General features: G+C 35.5%; 1 protein-coding gene across 12 annotated transcripts in view; it reads right to left on the reverse strand.

Annotated features, from left to right (window-relative positions):
* Positions 1 to 18,426: 18,426 nt before the first annotated feature.
* Positions 18,427 to 23,645, reverse strand: part of LOC114925833 (EH domain-containing protein 1-like) — a 45,202-nt gene continuing 39,983 nt past the window's right edge. For 5 of the 12 annotated variants that reach the window (XM_072224057.1, XM_072224058.1, XM_072224062.1 and 2 more), the window contains 9 exons: positions 22,315 to 22,421; positions 21,976 to 22,044; positions 21,843 to 21,900; positions 21,655 to 21,710; positions 21,525 to 21,561; positions 21,354 to 21,418; positions 19,380 to 19,480; positions 19,090 to 19,203; positions 18,427 to 18,752 (listed from right to left, as the gene is read on the reverse strand). In XM_072224057.1, coding sequence (XP_072080158.1) covers positions 19,418 to 19,480; positions 21,354 to 21,418; positions 21,525 to 21,561; positions 21,655 to 21,710; positions 21,843 to 21,900; positions 21,976 to 21,981 — 285 coding nt within the window. In that variant the 5' untranslated portion in view covers positions 21,982 to 22,044; positions 22,315 to 22,421 and the 3' untranslated portion in view covers positions 18,427 to 18,752; positions 19,090 to 19,203; positions 19,380 to 19,417. Of the gene's footprint in view, positions 18,753 to 19,089; positions 19,204 to 19,379; positions 19,481 to 21,353; positions 21,419 to 21,524; positions 21,596 to 21,654; positions 21,711 to 21,842; positions 21,901 to 21,975; positions 22,226 to 22,314; positions 22,422 to 23,072; positions 23,640 to 23,645 lie in introns of those variants that run through there. The other 7 variants (XM_072224061.1, XM_072224064.1, XM_072224059.1 and 4 more) reach the window with 6 other exon arrangements.

Below are 23,645 nucleotides of genomic sequence, written 5' to 3' on the forward strand. Positions count from 1 at the left end.
ATATATGTGTGTGTGTGTCTTCGTGTTTTATAAAATTTTAAAATTTGTGTGTCGGTGTGTCTCCTAACGTGTCATGTCCCGTGTAAATGTCAATGCGTCATATATTAATACTAAATGATGTGGCCGTTATAACTCGATTACACATTATAACTCGTCTATATACGTTATAGATCGGTTACAATAAAACATCAAAGCAGATATTAAAACGCTCAAACGAGCTATTACTCTCTGTTTAATGACAAAATTACTCGGAGACTCAACCATCACCTTCTATTTCAGATATAAAAGAAATGGTAAGAATGTTGTTCAGATTATTGCATATTACAAAGCTTATTATCCACTCACTAACTTGAGCGTCGGAGTGCCTTTTCCAGGTACCCACCCCCTTGTTCTTTCATTGCTGAAGTATAACTTATCCCGACAAAGAACTTGTAGTTATTCATCAGCGGACGAGTTATATAGCGGCCAATCTCCACAAGAACAATTGGCGTCCACCGTGGGGCTGACAGAGGAAAAATGTCGGTAAAGATTTTCACAAAAATATCGCGTTGCAAGTATAGTTCTAAACCAACAATTAAACCTCAATCAACGTTTAGATTGTTTGTCACAAATACAAACCCAATAAAATTAACCGAAGTATTCAAACCTCGGGCCGTCTCTCAAGGAATTGCAGGGAAGTGTAGTTTATTATTGGTTATGGGAAAGTATATTTTTGGGGGTTTTTGAAATAAGAAACAAGAAAATATAGATTGCGAGAAAAATAAACTAATAACTAAGAAAGCTCCTAGCAAAGATTGAGAATTAGAAGTCCTATCCTTATTATCATCATCAATTGTGATGGTAAATGTGAATTGCCTTCACTTAGTTAACCTCTAACCAATGGAGGAATGTCAAGTGCATACAATCAACTTGAGTTCACAAGTCCTAGTCAACTCATAGTGAGAGACTAGTTTTAGTGAAGTTCAAGCTAAACGGCAATCTTCAATTACCATTCAACAAGAAACTTCGACAATTCAAGAGTCTCTAATTAATCAATCCAAGTCAAGAATATAAAAATCTAATTTAAAATCCACCCAAGCATTTTATCAAACACTTGGAAGGCACAAAATAAAAGCATAGAGAATTAATAAGAGATAAAATCTAAGATACCCAATTGCAAGACAACAATAACCAATAATTAAACAAAGAACAATAACATAAAAATATAAATTGCATTAATCTAAATCGAAGGGAGCAAGAGTGCATCAAAAATGAAGTAAACAAACGGAAGCAATAACAAATAAACTAAAAGAAGTAAGATGCTAAAACAAACAAGAGTAAAGAAAAACTAAATTAAAACAAGGTGAAAATCTAAATATAAGAAGAAATAAGACTAAAAAAAATCCTAAAATCTAGAGAGAGGAGAGAGCCTCTCTCTCTCTCTAGAAACCTATATCTAAAACCTAAAGTGTGAATAAGTGAATGATTGAATGATTCTGCTCCAGTCCTAGCTTCTAATATGTATTTTTGGGCCTGAAACTAGGTTAAAAGCAGCCCAGAAATCGGCCCCAGTGTTTTCTCGTAATTGAGGCACGTGACGCTCATCATGCGTACGCGTGAACCACGCGTACGCGTCACCGAACAAATTCCTGGTCACACGTACGCGTCATCCACACGTACGCGTCGCTTGCCTGCTGCTCCGGTAACGCGTATGCGTCGTCCACGCGTGCGCGTCAAGGCCAACTTCTCAAAACTTCAATTTCTTGTGTTCCTTCCACTTTTGCATGCTTCCTTTCCATCCTCTAAGCCATTCCTGCCTTATAAAACCTGAAAACACTTAACACACATATCACGGCATTGAATGGTTAAGAGAAGATTAAAAATTAGCAATTTTAAGGCCAAAAAAGCATGTTTTCAATCATAGCACAAAATTAGGAAGGAAACTTAAAAACATGCAATTTATATGGATATGTGTGAGAATAGTTGATAAAATCCACTCAATTCAATACAAAATAAATCGTAAAATAGTGGCTTATCAGGGGCCTAGAAACAAAAACACTTCTTTCCTTAGGTCCCAAAACTTTCATACCTGTTCATGGCTGACCAGCATCCTCCAATCCCACACCATCCGAGCTTCTTCGGATGGTAACGGAACTACAACAAGCTAATCAGCGCATGACGGAAGAAAACCAATGAATGGCAAATCAGATAGCCGAGTTAACTAATGCTCGAATTGAAAATAATCATAATCGCAATGAGCAACCAGAGGGTGATGAAGAAAATTCTGATCCAACACACGTCTTTGAAACTCAACAACTAGAGAGAGATCAACAAAACAATGATGATGACGAATTGGACAACGTTGTTGGACTATTCACGGCCGACGTTATGAATTTCAAACTGCCTTGGAAATTTGCATTACCGATCACTTTGACTCCCTACAATGACATGGGAGATTTGAAAAAATATGTCAAGAAATTTTGATCTATGATTATAGTGAACGGTGCTTCTAATCCTATTTTATGTCGTTGTTTTCCTATTTTTTGACGATCCTATACTTGATTGGTTTTCATCTTTGCCTACAGGTTCAGTTTCATGCTTTCAAGAGCTCGCTAAGCAATTCGAAGATTAGTTCACTTCATCTTCCATCTATTTACATGATTCCGACTATCTGAACACTATCAAGCAAGGGCAACATGAAACCTTCAGGGAGTATGTCACCCACTTCACCAAAGTAGCAATGAGCATCTCAAACCTTCACCCTGAAGTACACCTGCATGCTATAAAGAGTGGACTCCAACCGGGAACATTCCAAGAGGCCATCACAGTGGTCAAACCCAAAATCTTGGCTGAGTTTTGAGAGAAAGCCAAGGGTCAAATAGAGATTGAAGAGCTACACCAAACTCGAAAATACGAGAAGAATCAAACCAATAAGGAAGACAATAAAGCTTGGGACAACAAGAAACTTTTCGGTTGATACCGTGTTACGATTCTTATACCCAACTCAACACCCAAAAGGAGGAAATCATCAAGGAAATACTGAATTCGAAACTAATCAAACTTCCTTGAAAGGCTGGAACCTACCAAGATATGAAGAATGTGGACAAAAAAAAGTAGTGTGCTTTTCATCAGAAACACGGGCACACTACTGATGAGTGTGTCGTAGCCAAAGACTTGCTTAAACTTTTAGCCCGGTAAGGACATTTGGACAAATACATTGGCGGCCATATCCTAAAGCGTGCCACGCATCCATCTGACTCATCTTCTGCAGGACAATCTTCACGGGACAAGGACAAAACAAATAATCATCAACCTAATCAACCCCATGGCGTGATCAATTGCATATCTGGGGGCTTTGCAGGTTGTGAGCTTCAAGCTCGGCCCATAAACTCATCAACCGAGCTATGCTTGATGTCAAACGCATCCACAAAAATTCTCAATCTTTGCCCACTTTCCCTGAAATGACTTTTCAACAATTCGACTTCAATTCAACCAAGCTCAACTTAGACGACCCGGTTGTTATCTCTATTCAACTAAGAGACTTAATAGTTCGCAAAGTCTTGTTGGACCCTGGAAGCAGTGCCGATGTTTTATTTTACCCCACATTTCAGAAAATGAAATTAAGTGACAATATACTACAACCATCCACGGGAGATTTGGCAGGATTTTCAGGTGAACGAGTACCTGTGCTGGGATCAGTGTGGTTACAGACCATACTTGGTGAGAGTCCTCTAACCAAAACTCTAGATGGTCAATACCTTATGGTTGATTGTTTTAGTCCTTACAACTTAATACTTGGCTGACCTTTTTTGAATAAGTTCGGTGCAATTGTCTCTACAATTCATCTATGTGTTAAGTTTCATGTACAGGAAAATCTTGTTGTACTAATTCAGTGTGACCACCGTGAAGCTCCGCATTACTATAACATCAGTCTTAAAATGCCTATATCTAACCGAGCTATAGGTGCACAGATAAATACCGTCCACAACTCACTCGAGCTACCATCATTAGCCGAGTTAGATCCGCGCGCCGAGTCTCAAGACCACCCTACCCCAAATAAAGAATTACAAAAAGTTTCTTTAACTAATGATCCAAATAAGTTCACTTTTGTAGGTTCAACTATACAAGGTGATGACAAAGGAGAAGCTCATCCAATTTCTCCAACAAAATGCCAATCTCTTTGCTTGAACTCTCGCAAACATGCCATTCATTGATCTCTCTGTAATATCTCATAAGCTGGCAATAAACCCATCAATCCGACCTATAGCACAGAAAAAGCACAATCTCGGAATGGAAAAGAAACAAGCGTCCTTGGAGGAGACCAAAAAGCTCATTGATGCCATCTTCATTCGAGAAATCAGATTCACAACATGGTTAGCTAATGTTGTCATGGTAAAGAAACATAATGGTAAATGGCTCATGTGCATCGACTTCACCGATTTAAACAAAGCATGTCCTAAAGATGCATACCCCTTACCACCTATTGATGCTTTAGTTGATAATTCATCTGGCTTTGGCACCTTAAGTTTCATGGATGCATATTCTGGTTATAACCAGATCATGATGCATCCACCCGATCAAGACAAAACTGCTTTCAAAACTAAGTATGGTAATTTTTGCTATAAAGTTATGCCTTTTGGCCTTAAGAATGCGGGGACTACTTACCATCTACTTATGGATAAAGTGTTCGATAGGAAAATAGGGGAGAACAGGAGGTCTATATTGATGACATGGTGGCAAAAACCAAAACCGGCGAGTCTCATGTCAATGACCTTGTGGAAATTTTTGCACAAGTTAAAAAATACAACGTGAGGTTAAATCCTGAGAAATGCGCCTTTGGCGTCCAAAGAGGTAAATTCCTTGGCTTTTTGCCTACGAGCCGAGGCATAGAAGCAAATCCTGAAAAAGGCTGAGCTGTTTTGAAAATGTAAAGTCTTCGAACTATAAAGGAGGTCCAACGATTAACTGGGAGATTTGCTTCTTTATCAAGATTTTTACCTTGTTTAGCTTATAAATCTTCCTGCTTTTTTCAATTACTCAAAAAGAAAAATAATTTCAAATGGGATGATGAATGTGAAACTGCTTTTTTAAACCTAAAAAACCTGCTTTCAAAACCTCCCATTTTGCAAATACCTGAACATGGCGAAGAACTTTACCTTTATCTATCAATTACTGACTTGGCAATTAGTTCTGTTCTTGTTACAGAAAAGGACAAGATGCAAAGGCCTATTTACTTCATTAGCAAATCACTACAAAATGCCTAGCTTTACTACCCAAAGATAGAAAAACTCACCCCGCCTTAGTATTCTCAGCTAGGCGTCTCCGACCTTATTTCCAGAGTCATACCATTAATGTTCGAACTGAGCAACCGCTACAGCAAGTACTCACAAAACCAGAATTTGCTGAGAGATTAATAAAGTGGTCTATCAAATTATCTGAGTTCGATATCAGATATCAATCCTGAGGCTCCATCAAATCACAATATCTTGCCGACTTTGTTGCCGAGTTTACTGCTCCCAACTCCAACGATATGCCAACACAATGGACACTCTATGTCGACGGCGCCTCTAACTCTCAAGAGTCAGGAGCTGGAATTCTTCTCGAAGATTGTAATGGAATTGTTTTAGAACACTCCTTATGCTTCTCTTTTAAGACCAGCAACAATCAAGCCGAATATGAAGCACTAATTGCAGGCCTAAGGTTAGCCATTGAGTTAAGCATTTCTGAAATAAAGGTACATTGTGACTCTTTATTAGTAAAACAACAGGTAAATAAATCTTTTCAAGTCAAAGATCCTCTCTTAACAAAATACCTAGATATTGTCAAATCACTCATGCCTTCTTTTCGAAATTTAAAATTTATCATATTCCAAGGGAACAAAATTACCAAGCTAACATTTTGTCAAAACCCGCAAGTACACAATGACACACTGCCACCCTTTTAAAATCCACACTAATTACACCAAGCATCCATTTCATTAATGTTTGCAACATCAGCAATGGCCTTATATCCAATATCTGAAAACTAGAAACATTCCACCTAAAATTGATAATTTGAAAAAAGTTCGAAGACAAGCTTCATATTTTACATTGTTAAATGATACTCTGTATAGACGAGGATATACCCATCCCATATTAAAGTGTTTAAATAGGTCAGAAGCCGATCTTGCCTTGGCCGAGGCCCATGAAGGAATATGCGGCATGCATATAGGAGCACAGAGCTTATCATTCAAAATTCTCTGAGCTGGTTTTTTCTGGCCGAGTTTACAAAAAGACTGTCATCAAAAGGTGAAAACCTATAAAAATTGTCAAAAACATGCTCCAATGATACATGTACCAGTCGAGCAATTGCATCACTCTGAGGTAAGTTGGCCATTCTATCATTGGGGGATTGACATCCTCGGTCCATTTCCTATTGCACCAGGACAGGTACAATTTTTAGTTATGGCTATTGACTATTTCTCCAGGTGGATTGAGGCATAACCACTGGCCAAAATCACATCATAGTAAATGATTTCCTTTGTTTGGAAGCACATTATATGCAGATTTGGTATACTTCATTATATTATTACTGACAATGGTCATCAGTTTGTCGACCATAATTTCACATCTTTTTTATAGAACTTAAAAATCCAACAACACTTCTCTTCAGTTGAACATCCGCAGACTAACGGATTAGCTGAAGCCGCAAACAAAGTTGTCTTACATGCTTTAAGAAAGAAATTGGATGATGCAAAAGGACTTTGGGCCAAGCTGGTTCCAAAAATTCTTTGGGGTTATAACACCACTACACATTCTACTACTAAGGAAATCCTATTTTGTTTAGTCTATGGGTCTGATACAACGATTCCTTTGGAGATCTCTAAATCCTTACTAAACACAAGCAACCAATCACAATGAAGCTCGGAGAATTGAACTAGATTTACTTGAAGAAATCCGAGACATAGCCTCTATCCACCACCGAGTAATACAGCAAAACATAGCTCGGCAGTACAATCAGAAGGTCAATCTTCTCTCTTTTCAAGTTGACGACTTGGAACTCAAAAAGACTGAGCAAGCCAGACGACCTCCATTTCATGGGAAACTTGCAGCCAAATGGGAAGGTCCACTCAGAATTCTTGAAGTTCTCGAAAATGGGGCTTATAAGCTAAATCTCTAGATGGTACAATATTACCTAACACTTGGAATATTTCCTCTTTAAAGTAATATTATAGTTAAAAAGACAAGGATAGGCTTGTACTTATTTTCCTACTCACAGGATTTTTTCCAAAAAGAGTTTTGGTTAGAGAGGTATTAACGAGGCAAGCCTACCTGCACCTTTGTAAACAAAGGTCAAACATCAAATACGTCACGACTAAAGAAAGGCCGAGTTATATATCAATCATCCTCTTTTCTCCAATCTCTTTCAAACTAACCTATGACTATATACTATCAAATTAGTCACAAAATATCAAAATGATTTATCCACTAGTGATAACTCTTCAATTCAAATTCGCATCATTTAAACATGCATAATCAAACTCAATCATCAATCAATTACCAAACTAAAAAGTTAACTAACGAGGCATTCTCGTCCAAACAATAAAGTGCACTTCTATCAAAACCTCAATAAAAAATAGGGACCAATAATTCAGTGGCAATCTAAAATAGCCATTACCCAATAATTCACTCATAAATCTACCTACAAATTCATTAAATATCAAACAGTCATTCAGATATTGTCCAAAAGAGATAAGTCTCAAACAACTAACTATTACAAATAGCTAAACCAAACTGGCAAAACTCAAATCCAAACTCATCAAACAATTTGATGTCTAAAAGTAATAAAATCAAATACCATAAGTTCAAAATCAAAATAGAAAGTACAAATTACTTTAAATTATCATCTTCTTCCTCGGCAGCCTCGTCATCATCTACTAAGACCCCATCATGAACCACTTTGCCCGTATCCATTTGTGAGAAATCAATGTCAGGGGCCACAAACTTCACCTGCGTCACTACACGCTCAAATCCCTCCACAAAAGCATCAAGAATCTCAGACTCCCTGCTCTTCTCCATCTCGTTCAATTTGACTGTAACTTCAATTACTTGATTCTTCATGCTGGAAAGACCACTATCCCTCCTTCTTAATAATTCTATGTCTTTACCATAATTATTCTTCTCCGACTTCAACTCTTCTTCTTTCGCAGCTAGCTTCTTTCTCAGATCATCAATTACCATTTCTTTCAAATCAAGCTCTTCCTTTAAATTCACTAATTCATCATTTTTTCTAACAGTTTCTTATGCCTCCTTTTCTGGCTCCGCCAAATACTGGCCATGCGAAAACCCAAAACTTAAAACAACCCAATAGTTATACAACATATAGCTCATCATTTCAAAAGTTTACAAATGAAGTTCAGTTTTAATACCTGAAGATATTGGTCAACAGCAATATCTCCGACCTCATCAATCAAGACAACGTCGGAAGACGCCTGCAACACCTCGTCAACCATAAACCATAAAAGGAAATCTCTTATCCCATACTGAGGAACTATCCCCATCCTCGACAAACTTATGGAGCTTCTCTTGCTTACTTACAAATGCCAATAGCTCTTTCAAAGGAATTTCCTTCTCCTTCTTCGTCACATCATCACCCAAATTTATAATATTGGCCTTCCTTTACTTGAAAACAATGCTCTTCTTCTTAGGGGCTGGTTGATTCACCTCTCCTTCTCCATTAATTTTTTTAGAATTTGAAGATGAACCCTCTTTGTCAAAATTCTTTGTCTTCAGACGAGTTCTCAAGCCCGTTGCCGATACACCCGGATACTTTTCTCTTATAAAACAAATAAACAGTGTCAAAAATACAGTCAAATTGTCAACATTTTCAAAAAATAGCTTATCAACCCTCCCCAAGGTAGTTCACCACAGGCGTTTTGTCTTCTTCCCATGGAAGCAAATCCACGACAGATATCCAATTTTCTCTATCAACAACCTCAACCAAGTACTCTATTATACACTCATTCCAAGGACTTATCTCCTCTGGATCTAATATATGTTGTAGTTGTGAACACCAAAATAGAGAAAACTTCTCACCTAAATACTCATCTAAATAGAATGGAAAATCCTCATCCACCAACTTTACTTTCAGAAATATTTTCTTGAAATCTTTGAAAGATGACTTATAGAGATTGAAAACTGAAAAACTAGGAGCACTATTTAGATTAACCTAAACCCACTTCCAAACTCCTTTAGCTTGAAATAAAGAGAAAAACAACTCAAGAGAAGGTTTTATTTCCAGAAACTCCATTAAAATTTCAAAACATCTTAGAAAAGCCCAACCATTTGGATGGAGTTGAGACGGGGGACAATTTAGTTGTTTCAAAACATCACACTCAAAAATGGTAAAAGGCAATTTCACACGAAGTTCTTCAAGAACACAGCTATGCATGTAAAAAATATTCAAAATCTATTTTTTTATGAAATACACGATCAGCACTAGTGCATGGCAGCAACTCAACCCTCACTCCAGAACCTTTCCTAACTATCTTCGACGCATCAATCTCACCCACACTACCCTCATTAACAAACAATGAACCTCGACTTCTCACGTCCTCATTTACCCATTTGTAAGAACCATCTTCTTCATCTTTATATTTTTTCTTCCCTTTTTTTTTTATCACCCATGGACTCTTAAGAAAAGAAAAAATTGACAAGTAGAAGAGGTTATTAGAAATCCTCTTGAATTTTTCACCACTGCGAAAAATTGAGGCAAAATCTGGAATTCAAGGAAAAAACTCAAAGTATTAGATAATATGTCATTCAAATCACTTTGTGTAACCTATTCATGAACAGTATGGGTTTACAGCGTAAGAAGAGAGGTCAATTGGTTGAGAGTCTCTGGGGTGAGATCTTCAGGAAGATTTGGTTTTGGTAATTCCTCCATGATCAGAGTCGAGGTGGGTACTTTCTCCTCATCGGTAATCCTGTCCAAAACAGTCAAAAGTTCAGCCAAGTCAGCATCAAGCGGGCTAGAGACAGTGGCTGAAGGTTCCTTTACAAGTTTGGGACTTTGTTGGAAAGATGGTCCAGATTGGTCCATTGGACTTGAATGATTTTGGGATTTTGGAGTAGCCTGAGGAGAAGGCATTATTGCCCTGGTATCTCGAACAGGTGAGTCAATATTTTGTGAAAGAGGGGGATTGATGATAAGATTGACATCAATCGGAGAAGAAAGGGTAGAGTTATTCACAGTTTGAGGTGAAGGAGATTTTTCTTTATTCGAATCTATTGGATTTTGTTCTTCAATAACTGACGAATCGATAACTTGGGTAGGAGTGACAATGGTGGTTATCGGCTAAACAGGTGATGAAGGTTTTTGGGCTTCATGTGTGTGATGAGAGGTTGTTTTGTCACTGGAAGAGGACGAGCTCAAGTGATGGCCTTCTTACCTTTCTGGATCGATCTGTATTATTGGCAGAAAAGGAGTAGATTGAGTAGTCCTCCCAGCCTTTGTCATGATAAAGATAATCATGAGTAAAATAAAAATAGAAGTTGATGAGACTAAAGCTAAAATTAGTGAAAAATTATACCTGGGTAGGTCTTCTAGGTTTGAGATGTGGAAATGGAGAAGAAGTATCTGATGATTCATTTGAATAAGAATTCTTGGAAGAAGAGGAGGTAATTTGATTGGTGGAAGGTTTATGACTTCCATCGGAGGAGCTCTCACTCGATGATTATTTCTGAAATAAAGAGTATAGAGATTATGGTGCGTGAAATTAGAACTCACACAACTTCACCGGCAAGTGCACCGGGTCATCTAAGTAATATCTCAGGTGAGTGAGGGTCGATCCCACGAAGATTGTTGGATTGAGCAAGCAATAGTTATCTTGCTGAAATTAGTCAGGCGAAATAGAAAAAGAGTGGTTGTTGTAGGCGCATAAAACAAGGAAATAAAGAAAGCAGTAAAGAATTGGTGTAGAAACATGGTGAAAATTGTTAAGGCCTTGGAAATGCTTATCTTTCCAGATTAATACCTCTTACTGACTATTGTAACAACGAATGATTCATTCTATGGCAAAGTTGTAAGTGATTAAACCCCAATTCCTTGGACCCTTTTAATCTCCTCTGATTCTCATCAAAAGCCAGGGTCAGTAGTCATTCGAATCGAACGAGGGTGAAGCTCAACGTAATTCAATCTCTCTTGATCCTATTTAAAATGCCACATACAAGGTCAGATCTTTCGGATCGGAGAATGAAGCTCAGTATTCTAGTCTTAGCGCCACAGAAACTTCAATCACCCAAAGCTAACCAGATTTTATGTCACTTATCTAATTAGCCCAGGCAATTTACAATTTAGGAGATGTATTCTCAAGCTGTAGTTCAATACTATCCGATCAGGGACTCGCAAGAACTCATGTAGAAAAAGGGGTCATACTTCCATTCCACCTTAGATTCATTTAGATGAAGAACGACAATACATCATAGAATGGAATCATATATATATGAAAATAGAAAAGTAATAGTATTAATCCATGGGAACAAGCAGAGCTCCTAACCTTAACCAGGAGGTTTAGTTACTCATACTTTACAGAGAAAACAAAGAAGATCTGAAATTAATATTCCGTGTGTGTCTAAATCTCCCCTCCCGAGAGGCGTGATCCTCAGAAGGAAGGAAGTCCCTTATTTATAGTAAAAACCTCTAAGACTAAACCTACAAGATGTTAATTTTAAATTTAAAAGTTACAAAGATAAGACTAGATAAGCTAAGGAGTGCTAAAATCCACTTTGGGCCCACTTTGGTCATGTGCTTTAGTCAAGCCTGGCATTCAACTTGGAGTATGGGCGTTGAACGCCCATAAGGGAGGTGATCTCTCTGTCTTCTTCTCCTTGGCAGGCGTTGAACGCCAGTTTTGGGCGTTCAACTTAGGAGGTTGGTCCTTCTTGGGCGTTGAACTCTAGATGTAGACGTTCAACGCTAGTTGTGGGCAATGTTTCTAGAAAAGAAGTATAGACTATTATATATTATTGGAAAGCTCTGGAAGTTAGCTTTTCAACACCATTAGGATCGAGTCAATTAGACAGAGGTCAGGATATGCTCATTCGAATGCACAGAGGTCAGGATTGACAGCATCTGCTATCCTTTCTTCGTCTCTGAACAAGATTCTGTCAAATTCGCCCAAAAATCACCTAAAATCATAGAAATAACACAAAAACTCAAAGTAGCATCCAAAAATGAATTTTGCACTAAAACATAGTAAAAATTAATGAAATCTAACTAAAAGCACTTAGAAAATGCTAGTAAAAAGGGTATAAGATATTCACTTATCTCACTTTCCCTTGAAGCTCATATGTATTGGCACCCTTTAGAATTAGAATCTGGATGATATTATTGACTTTCTTCTTTGAGTTTTTCTTGATTCTTGAACACAGATTTTTCTGTTGGTGCTTTGCACCTTTTGAGCCTAGTCGTGACTCTAAGCGTTTTGGTTTCAAGTATTACCACCTGATACATAAACGCCACAAGCACTTAACTGGGGGAACCCTTTTGATTCGAATTTAACTTTACTTAAATTCCCAGATAGTGGTGCTTAGAGTTCTTATGCGTACTCTTTATAGCATTGGATCACGACTTTAAATGCTCAGTCTCAAGATTTTCTTGACACCTTCACACCACAAGTATATAGTTAGGGACAACAACTCTTTTGAGCTTTTTAGGCCAATTTTGACCCTCCTAACCATTGATGCTCAAAGTCTTGGACCCTTGTTCCTTTGTTCTTTTATTTTTCTTCTTATTTTTTTTCTATTTCTTTTGCTTCAAGAATCAATCTTTTTTATGTTTCAGAGAATCAATAATACTTCTCTAAATTCACTGTTCTTTTAAGAACCAATATGCTCAACCTCAATATCAATTATGCACAGTTAATTTATACATTTAGAAAATAAAGGTAAAGCCATAATTTTGAGGTAAATAGAACAACTCATAATATATAACTCAAAATCTCATGCATTTTACTACTTCTTTTTCAAAAATTTTCTTTTTAAGCTTAGTGGGCAATTCATGAGACATCTTTAACCATAAAAAAATTGAAAATAAACTAATAAAGCAAAATCCTAAGAGTGATCATGCAAAAGCTAGAATAGAAAACAAAAAATAGAATAAAATACTGAAAAACAGAAAGGGGGGTGAAACTCAACCACCTCGGTGCTGATGGTTGCTCAAGCTGTACTCTTTTGTGAAGATGATTCACCTTCCTTTGGTGCCATTGATGATAATGTACACCTAGAGCTCGTTCTGCAACACTAAACTTAAAAAGTTTGCTTGTCCCTAAGCAAAAAAAACTTGGTCCCCTGTTGGCGTTTAGATGCCAGGACTGCTTCCCTTATGGGCGTTGAACACCCATGCTCTCCTCTCCCTTCTGGCGTTGAACGCTAGTAAGGGGCACCCTCCGGGGTGTTCAGTTTCTCTCCTATGCGTTTCTGTTTCTATTCTAATGGCTACACATGATCACAAACGTTAGAAAAACTAAGAAAACTATGAAAAATAATAGAAAATAAAATAATATGAAATCAAACTAAAATAATAGAAGAAAAATAGAAAAGAAGAAAATACTATAGGATATTTATGGTTGGGTTGCCTCCCAACAAGTGCTTCTTTAATGTCATTAGCTTGACACTTGATTGTTGACTTTTCTTTGTCTTCTTCCAGTTGCTTAAAAGAAATGACTCCAAGGAAAAAGAGGAGGAGATTAGTGCCCTTAAATTTGAATTCTTCCTAACAAGTTTTCTTTTTTTGTTTTCAGCTTGATTCTCCTTGCTTGTTAGGATAGGAGTTAGATTCTTTTTTGCTGACCTTCTCTTTTTCATGGATATCATCTTTGGTTCCTTGGTCACAATCCCTTTTTCAGTACATTTCTTAATTATCTCTACCACCCTGAATTCAGGATTTGGGTGTTGTGTACTGGGTGGAGTGTACCCTTCATTAAGAACCTCTGGAATTGGTGGTTCAGTGAACTCACCCTCTATGTAGCTCTCTGCTTCATTAGAGTGTACATTCCCATAATTGTTTTTCTCATTTACAACTTTTCTTGTTTGTGCATCTTTTTCTTCTTCCATGTGTAAGGGTGAAGAGTTCTCTAATTCACTGGGGTATAGACTCCTTTGAATATTTCCCTCACATTCTTTTGTATGAATTTGCATTGCTTCTCTTGTGAGGGAGTTTGCTTGTTTCTCTGCCCAACGCTTGGTAATCACCTCCGCATGCCCCTCTATATTTTTGACACTCATTCTCATATCTTGTATGCAATCTTGGGCGACATCCCCTAATTCTTTTATGGTAAGCACTAAAGCTGATAGTTCTGAATAAGAAGATGATAATTCTTGATATGAATAATGAGATGGTGGCTCTTGATATGAGTAAAAGGAGCATAGTTCTTCGTATGGATAGAGAGATAGTGGTTCTTGGTATGAGCAAGCAGGAGATGAGGATGGAAATTTTTTAAAAATTTCCTCTGTTATTTGCTCCAGTTCTTGGCAGGCAAGATCAAAAGATGATAGTTCTTGATATGAGCAAGAAGATGAAGGTTTTTGATAGGGATAGAGAGGTGGTGGTTCTTAGTATGAATATGGAGATAGTGGTTCATGATAGATGGAGTATAGAACATTGACTTCTTGTTGCTCTTGACCTTGTCAACCAAAATTCGGGTAGTTCCTCCATCCACAATAATATAAATCACTTCTTGGATGTGAGTAGTAACCCATGTGATCTCTTTCCATGATTGGCCTTCAGCATAAAATACCAAACAAGATTAAACGCACCAGGTGGTAAACAAAAAAGCAAGAATTTTTTTTAAACTAAAAAGTCAAAAATAAATAAAAAATAGAAAAAAGTAATTAAGAATTTCGAAAAAAATTAGAAAGAAAGGGGTGTAAAATTTTTCAAAATTCAAAAAGTAAGAGAAAATACTAGAGAAATACCAAACTTAAAATTTGAAATTAAATGAAAGTAAACTAACTAAAACAAAATTCAAAAATCAATAAAAAGATAATTAAGGTATAAATCGAAAATTAAAAAGGATAAACCAGATAAAATTCAAAAATCAAAAGGAAAGGTAATTAAACAAAAACTATTACGAGACACCAAACTTTTAAAATTAAAATAGGATAAAGCAACTAATTAACTAACAAGTTTTTGAAATTAAAAATGAAATTTTCAAAAATTAGAGAAGAAAAAGTCAAATCAAGATTTTGAAATTCAATTTTTGAAAGAAAAAGTAAAGAAATACCAAACTTAAAATTTAAAACAAGATGAAGCAAACAATTAATTAAAAATATTTGAAAATCAAGATAGAAGATTTGGTTTTTAAAAAAAAAATTCGAAAATTAAAAGGAAAATGTCAAATAAAGATCTTGAATTTCAAAATTACAGAAAGAAAAACTAAAGAAACTCTAAACTTTGAAATTTGAATTTAAAATATGGAAAAGATGAGATAAGATATCAAAGTTTGAAATTTAAAAAAAAAAAGATAAAGATTAAAGATCAAGAAAGATAAACAAGATATGATTTGAAAATTTAAAAAAAAATTGATTAAAAAAAGAAAAAAAAGATTTGAAATTTTTGAAATTTAAAAAGAAAAAAATATTAAAAGACACCAAACTTAAAATTTGAAATTAAATAAAGATAAGATAACTTAAAACAAAATTTTGAAAATAAAGAGAAAGATAAGTAAGATAAGTACGAAAATTTAAGGAAAATAAATAAACTAGTAACCAAAAATTAAAAAGAAAATCAATATACAATCAAGACAAAATCGAAAATCAAGAGAAAGTTGAGAATTAAGAAAAAGATAAATAAGATAAAGATCAAAAATCAAGATATTCGAGAATTAAAAAGAGAATTAATTAAAAGAAAAACTAACGGGACACGAAACTTAAAATTTAAAATTAAATCAAAATAGGACAACAACAAAAATTCGAAAATTAAAAAAAAGAAAGATAAACAATATTAATTATAAAAATTTAAAGAAAAAAAACTAAAAGAACACCAAACTTAAAAATTTTGAAATCAAACAAGGAAAAACACCTAAGAAAATACGAACAAAAAGAAAGCAAACAAGAACAATTTTCAAAAATCAAAAAGAAAAAGAAATTAAATGAAAACTAATAAAAATGCCTGATCTAAGCAGCAAGACAACCGGTAGTTGTCAATCACGAACAATTCCCGGCAACGGCGCCAAAAACTTGGTGCGCGAAATTAGAACTTGCACAACTTCACCGGCAAATGTACCGGGTCGTCCAAGTAATACCTCAGGTGAGTGAGGGTCGATCCCATGAGAATTGTTGGATTGAGCAAGTAATAGTTATCTTGCTAGACTTAATCAGCCAAAATAGAAAAAGAGTGGTTGTTGTAGGCGCATAAAGCAAGGAAATAAAGAAAGCAGTGAAGAATTAGTGCAGAAACAATGGTGAGAAATAGTTAACGCCTTGGAGATGCTTATCTTTCTGGATTAATACCTCTTACTGACTATTGTAACAACGAATGATTCATTCTATGGCAAAGCTGTAAGTGATTAAACCCCAATTCCTTGAACCCTTCTAATCTCCTCTGATTCTCATCAAAAGCCAGGGTCAGTGGTCATTCGAATCGAATGAGGGTGAAGCTCAACGCAATTCAATCACTCTTAATCCTACTCAAAATATCACAGACAAGGTCAGATCTTTCGGATCAGAGAATGAAGCTCAGTATTCTAGCCTTAGCGCCATAGAAACCTCAATCACCCAAAGCTAACCGGATTTTATGTCACTTATCTAATTAGCCCAGGCAATTTACAATTTAGGAGATATATTCTCAAGCTGTAATTCAATACTATCCGGTCAGGGACTCGCAAGAACTCATGTAGAAAAAGCGGTCATACTTTCGTTCCACCTCAGATTTATTTAGATGAAGAACGACAATACATCATAGAATGGAATCAAACATATATGAAAATAGAAAAGTAATAGTATTAATCCATGGAAACAAGCAGAGCTCCTAACATTAACCAGGAGGTTTAGTTACTCATACTTTATAGAGAAAACAAAGAAGATCTGAAAATAATATTCCGTGTGTGTCTGAATCTCCCCTCCCGAGAGGCGTGATCCTCAGGAGAAAAGAAGTCCCTTATTTATAGTAAAAACCTCTAAGACTAAACCTACAAGATGTTAATTTTAAATTTAAAAGTTACAAAGATAAGACTAGATAAGCTAAGGAGTGCTAAAATCTACGTTGGGCCCACTTTGGTCATGTACTTCGGTCAAGCCTGGCGTTCAACTTGGAGTATGGGAGTTGAACGCCTATAAGGGGGATGATCTCACTGTCTTCTGCTCCCTGGCTGGTGTTGAACGTCAGTTTTGGGCGTTCAACTTAGGAGGTTGGTCCTTCTTGGGCATTGAACTCCAGATGTGGACGTTCAACGCCAGTTGTGGGCAGTGTTTATAGAAAAGAAGTAAAAACTATTATATATTGCTGGAAAGCTCTAGAAGTTAGCTTTCCAACGTCGTTAAGTCCACGTCAATTGGATCTCTATAGCTCAAGATATGCTCATTCAAATGCACGAAGGTCAGGATTGACAACATCTGCTATCCTTTCTTCGTCTCTGAACAAGATTCTGCCAAATTCGCCTAAAAATCACCTAAAATAATAGAAATAACACAAAAACTCAAAGTAGCGTTCAAAGATGAATTTTGTACTAAAACATAGTAAAAATTAATAAAATCTAACTAAAAACACTTAGAAAATGCTAGTAAAAAAGGTATAAGATATTCACTTACCATATTAACACAAGAATTCTAGAAGAATGATTGATAGAGAGAATTAATCAAGTTGTTACCTTTGTCGATCTGGTAGTCTTGACCGAAACTCTTTGTGCTTTTTGTCTTGGATGTTTGGAAGTTTCAATGGTCTCGATTTTCCTCTTTTGAGTTCTTTTTGGGGATGCCTCAGTTCCTGGAGGAGTTTTAATCGAGGATTCCTTTATTTCGTCCAATCACTACAAGAAAACACGTTTTTTGCTACGCTTTTAAAGCATGGCGAAAAGTTGAAAAAAGCGTAGCGATAGCTTTTCACCACGCTTTTGAAAGGGTCACAACTGCAAGGGTGCCGGTTGCTCTATCGCCACGCTTTTCGTGACCTATCGCCACGCTTTTTTTTGTCTCATTTTTCACAAGTTGCCACGTTTAAAAGCGTGGCCATATGTGGGAGATATGGCCACACTTTTGAAGTGCAGCAATACTAAGACATGGCCACGCTTTCAAAGCGTGGCAATAACGAGATATGGCCACGCTTTTAAAAAGCGTGGCGATAGCGAGAGATACGGCCACGCTTTAAAAGCGTGGCGATAGCCTTATCAAATTAAAAAAAATTATCTTTTTTCTAACTTTACCTTCATCGCTGCACAATATAAATTTTCAATCTTTTTTATTACCAAACCTATAAATATAATATGCAATTTTTATAACAAGACAAATCAAACAGTAATTAGTGACATATAATTTTTGCTATAATTGTTTTATACATTAAAAAAACTAATACTCAAATACAAAATAAATCTCGAGTTCAAATTCCAAAACTAAAAATTGAAGAAAAATACAGAATTAATACAAACTTAAACCCCAAGTCCTTTGCTATTCTTCCTTCCTCTAACCTTCTCAAACTTCCTTAGATCGTACATAAGGGTTGATATAGCTGTAAGGAACACCAGAAGCAGGACCCAAGTGTTTCATAGCTTCCCTGAAGTTCTTTGGGCCTCTAAGAAGGACCTACATTCATGCAACAATATATAAACCATTTCCTAAAATTAACTTTTAAACACGAGAAGATCAATCTACATTTCTAGTATTTCTATAAAATATGAATCCGTAGAAAAGAAATCCATCAAACATATTCTTTTCATATCGATGCATACAATATATTTCTGGTAAAGAGACTTAAATGGAGATGAAGGTTTAACATTTAATAGGTGAAGCTATACTGTTATGAGTAAGAAATTGTCATCTCCTTGACATTCAGTTATTTGAGACAATAACTTGAGTGGTTCATGAGTTTGTTTACAATGGCCAAAGTTGTGTCACATGGTCAAAGTTAAAAATGGCAAACCTGAAATACAGCTCAACCTTTTGCCTTTGCCTGTTTATCCAATGATCGCAACAAGGACAAGATAGCAATTTCTTCTTCATCTGGATCTAGTACATCTCCAACTTGAATCAACACCTAGAACAAGAAACAAAAATAAACGTCCACAATGTTAAAGTGATAAATCTTAAACCAAAACCTTACAACTACTTTATAACTTCATATTCTGATTCTATGCACATTGACAAAAGAGACTAGTGAATAAATTAAAATTAAAACTAAAAGCTATCAGTTTCTAAAAACAGGACACGTACCGTTTCTCCACCAGTCCATAAGTCTTGACCATCAGAGCTCAATACACCAGCCATTTGAAGTGCATATCTAGCCTGCTTAAGATCTCCATGTAGATCTTCAACTATTAAAGAAAAATTGGTTTTAGTGAGATGCATAACAATAGAAAAACTTGTAACGAAGTTGAACATTATCTCTAAAGCTAATTAACAAGAAGACACTCATAAGCAGGTTAATAGAATCAATCAGTGAAAAACATCCCCATCCACTGAAACTTTCACTTTGACATTGAGAATTTCATACTAAAGTTCCACCATACAAGGCAATCAAATTAGAAGAACATAATAACAATTATCTTTTGTAGATTGCAAATAAATGAAGAACATAATACTAGATTAATAACATTGATAATTTTTTTTCTCTTTGGTGTAGATTGCAAATAAATGAAGAACAGCAAAGGTCCTTGTAGCAGCAGGGAAGAAAGTATTAGGACACAGAATGAGATGACTGAGTAATAATTATAACAGTTAGAAAGTTGATCAAAGTAGTTGAATATTTTTTCTAATTGGTATTAAAAATTTCATTGATCAAGTGTTATGTTCAATAGAAGCATGCAAACTGAATTTGGTGGATAATATGTTGAATCAATTTGGATCATAATTTTTCAGGTGCAGAGACATTTGAAGCTTAAAATTTAAGCATAAGGAAAGTACTTGCAATCATAACACATTCAACAAAAATGATATTAAAGCTTAAAATTGAAGCATAAGGAAAGTACTTGCAATCATAACACATTCAACAAAAATGATATTAAGCTCAATCTGTCATATTCTTTCAAGCTTAAAAGCTTAATCTGTCATGTTCTATTAAGCTTAAAAGCTCAATCTGTCATGTTCTATTCTATTCGATAATTCCATAACACCCAAAAATAATATTAAGCAAACAAAATAAATCAATTCAACCAACACATTCAACACAACACAGCCACAACCAACTCATGCACTTTTAAAACATTCATATATTAAAAACTGTAATTTTTAAAAAAATTCAATTACAAAATTACAAAAATTATAGAAACTTGTAGATTTATTAAACCTATATTTGATTAAGTATAAATTAGCAATTACATAAGAATAGCTTTAACGAATTATCATTCGAACAAAATTTACTTTAACAGATTTTGAAAGCATTTAGCAAAGAGTAATGCCATGAATCAATATGAAATTTGGTAGAACTCAACCAAAATTTCTCAAGATTCAAATAAAAATTCACTCTCAACTAGAATTACATAGCATGTCTTTGATCATCATAGTAGAAATCCACCTCACAAGAATTTAAAGCAAGGATATTGGATCTAATAATACAAAGTTTATTAATAAATCTAAATACAGGACATAGTTTTCTAAATCAAATTAAATATGTTGATTAGAAGGTGCTAATCATGTGTTGCGCAATAACTAAAAGCAATTTAGAGTTGAAAAGCCTGAAAGCAATTGGATATGAAAAGCTCCATAGTAGCTAAATAATGGAGATAGAAAGTTGCTAAGATTCCTCCCATAAACCTGAGTCCCAGGCTTTATAAATATACACATGGACATATATATCCCTATATATATAACTCTTAGCTAGAAATAATGGATCAGCAGCTATCTAGAAATTTTTATATTATTAAAATTTTCATATAGTCTCCTAGCTAGTCCAACCTAACAATACCTTTATTAATGATATAAAAGTAGAGAATTTTAATTCAAAATGCTAGATTTTAATTAATAACATCAAATACATGAACACTTTTGTATTTAAAAGAATTTCTTTAGAGCACTAATTGGACTGAATTTTCTTTTTAAAACTTTTAATGCGAGAAACTGAGAATTATAGCAAAGTGAAAATAGCAAAGAAGCAGCAAAACAGAAAGTGAAAAAAAAACTATAGAAATCCCTGTCAATAATTAAAAAATGAAATGAATATTTCATATGAAACGGTAACAAGATTGTTACCTTTTTAGTTGACTTCAAAGAGAACCAACTACTTGAAGATGGTGATGGCTGCAATGGAGAACTACCTGCATTATTGCTAACTACTGAAACTGGATTTTCAAGACGAAAGAAGGAATATAGAAACCAAAGGAATACAAATGCCCATATTCAGTAATAGTGGGAATAAATCACCATTTGAATCAACTTCTTTTTCTTTATGCCTTTTCTTCTGGATAAACAAACCCAAATAGTAAGCACTTTTCCTAAATAAACATTAAGATATCAATTACCACAATAATACTAAAAGTTAGAAAATATTTACAGCTATTAATACATCCAAACCATCTATTGTGGGAGGTTTCAAGTTTTTTAGCTCAACTGAAAAACAGAAGTTCACAATCAACATATGCCAACAGCAACAAGAATTACCATCGTGAAGTCTTCAACTACTAAAAAAATTTATATTCAAACCAAACAATGGCAAACAAATCTAGAAGTACAAAAACTCACCACCACTAGAAAGAAGATCTTGTGTTATTGGTTGGCCGGATTGTGCCAAAGAAATGAGCTACATTTCAGAACACGTAAGCACTCTAGAAAGAGTTCAACATCACATTCCAACTAAAAAATAACATGAATTCACCTGCATAGCAATGATGAACTCTACAAAACCAAGATATCTTTGTCGCTTTGAATCAGCGATAGCCCACACCTTCAATTTTGGCAAATCGGAGCACATAAATAAACAATTCAGTTAAAACTTGAGAAGAAATCAACTGTGATACATATCAGCTAAGCACAACTCCTACAAACAACTCAACCATTCATAGCCAGCCAGCATCTATATAATCAGAAGCTAGAGAGTTCAAAACTAATCAAATATAAAGCTGAAACTAACCACTATCATTAGAATCAATAATTGCAATGAAAAACAAAAAATACAAAACCTGCTTAAGATCCTGGCGAGACAAATAGAACATACCTCAAAGTTGCACCTGCTAATACTTATATGGATAGTATAATTATACAAATAAATTCTGATAAACTGGGAATTGATGAAGCCACAGCTCCAGAACCATTCAAACTCACCTGCAATGTAAAATTACATTATTCTCGTTATTTAAGAGTTACTACTCTATTCGTAAATCTAATCAAGTTTTTTTAACTATACAAGAAATCAAAGATACATAGTATAATTCGAGTAGCATATGCAAAACTGTCAATACTTTAGTTTATATACGGATAACAAATTTAAACTTTTTGACATCAACAAGGACAGGGAAGCAGTACTCACTTCATGCACAACACAGACTATGATCTTTTGTCATTCAAAGTGTGAAATGAAAGTATCAAGTCAAGAAACAAAGATGACTATTCATTTAATATGGTATATTATATTTAATCATTCTGAATTTGTAACAAAATAGGTACTAATTAGCTACGAATGTAAACAAGGTGTTTGCTTTTCTTTATTCCAGGTTTTTCTGAACATTAAATTAAGAAAAATCCTAGCCAACCCTCAATAGTCAATATTATAATAGCTATGCAATTACAAGGCAGAGATGTAACCATGTTGCCCAAGTCAATTTGAATCTAAATTGTTTTTGTTTTTACTCTGTTGCTTTCAGATTTTATTAATGGCTATGAAAACGGGATAAGTATAGCACCTCCTAATCAGAATTTCATGTAAGATATTCAAATTATTTGGTTACAAATAAAATTTAATCAAAAGACACTTACATAAGGACCATGAAATTCCTACCACCACCTGCCCAGGGACCAACTCATGGCGAAGAAAGTGTTGATGGCCGAAGCAGAGCTTGCAACAGAGCACGACAAAGCAGCGACGATGACAGAGCGCAACGACCTTGACGACAGAGCACGACAGAGCAGCGATATAACGGAGAGATAGAGAGGTCGATGGTGAGACCAGCCGTGAGAGAGGTGAGACTCAGTGAGCTTGAGGGTGAGAGTGGCGAGTGAAGAGAGAAGAAACTCAAAGGAGGTGTAGGGGTTCTTCGTCGTGGTTAGGGGTTATTCGACGGAGGCATTGCGAGCGCCGGCGACTGGCGACGTTCCTCGCAGAGTGCTATTAGGGGTTCTTCGTTGTGGTTAGGAGTTTTTTGATATGGGATTCTTTGTTGTGGTTAGGGGTTCTTCATGAGGCACAATGAAGAGAGAGTTAGGGTACAGTGAGGCACAATGAAGACAGCGTTAGGGTTAGCTAGGGTTAATCGTCCGGGTGTTCTTCATGGAGGGCTTTCAACTGAGCTAGGGCAATTGGAAGAAGGAGAAAGACTGGAAGAGTAGATG

The sequence above is a fragment of the Arachis hypogaea genome, chromosome 18 (genome assembly GCF_003086295.3).
Source record: "Arachis hypogaea cultivar Tifrunner chromosome 18, arahy.Tifrunner.gnm2.J5K5, whole genome shotgun sequence".
In the NCBI taxonomy this organism is placed as follows: Eukaryota; Viridiplantae; Streptophyta; class Magnoliopsida; order Fabales; family Fabaceae; genus Arachis; species Arachis hypogaea.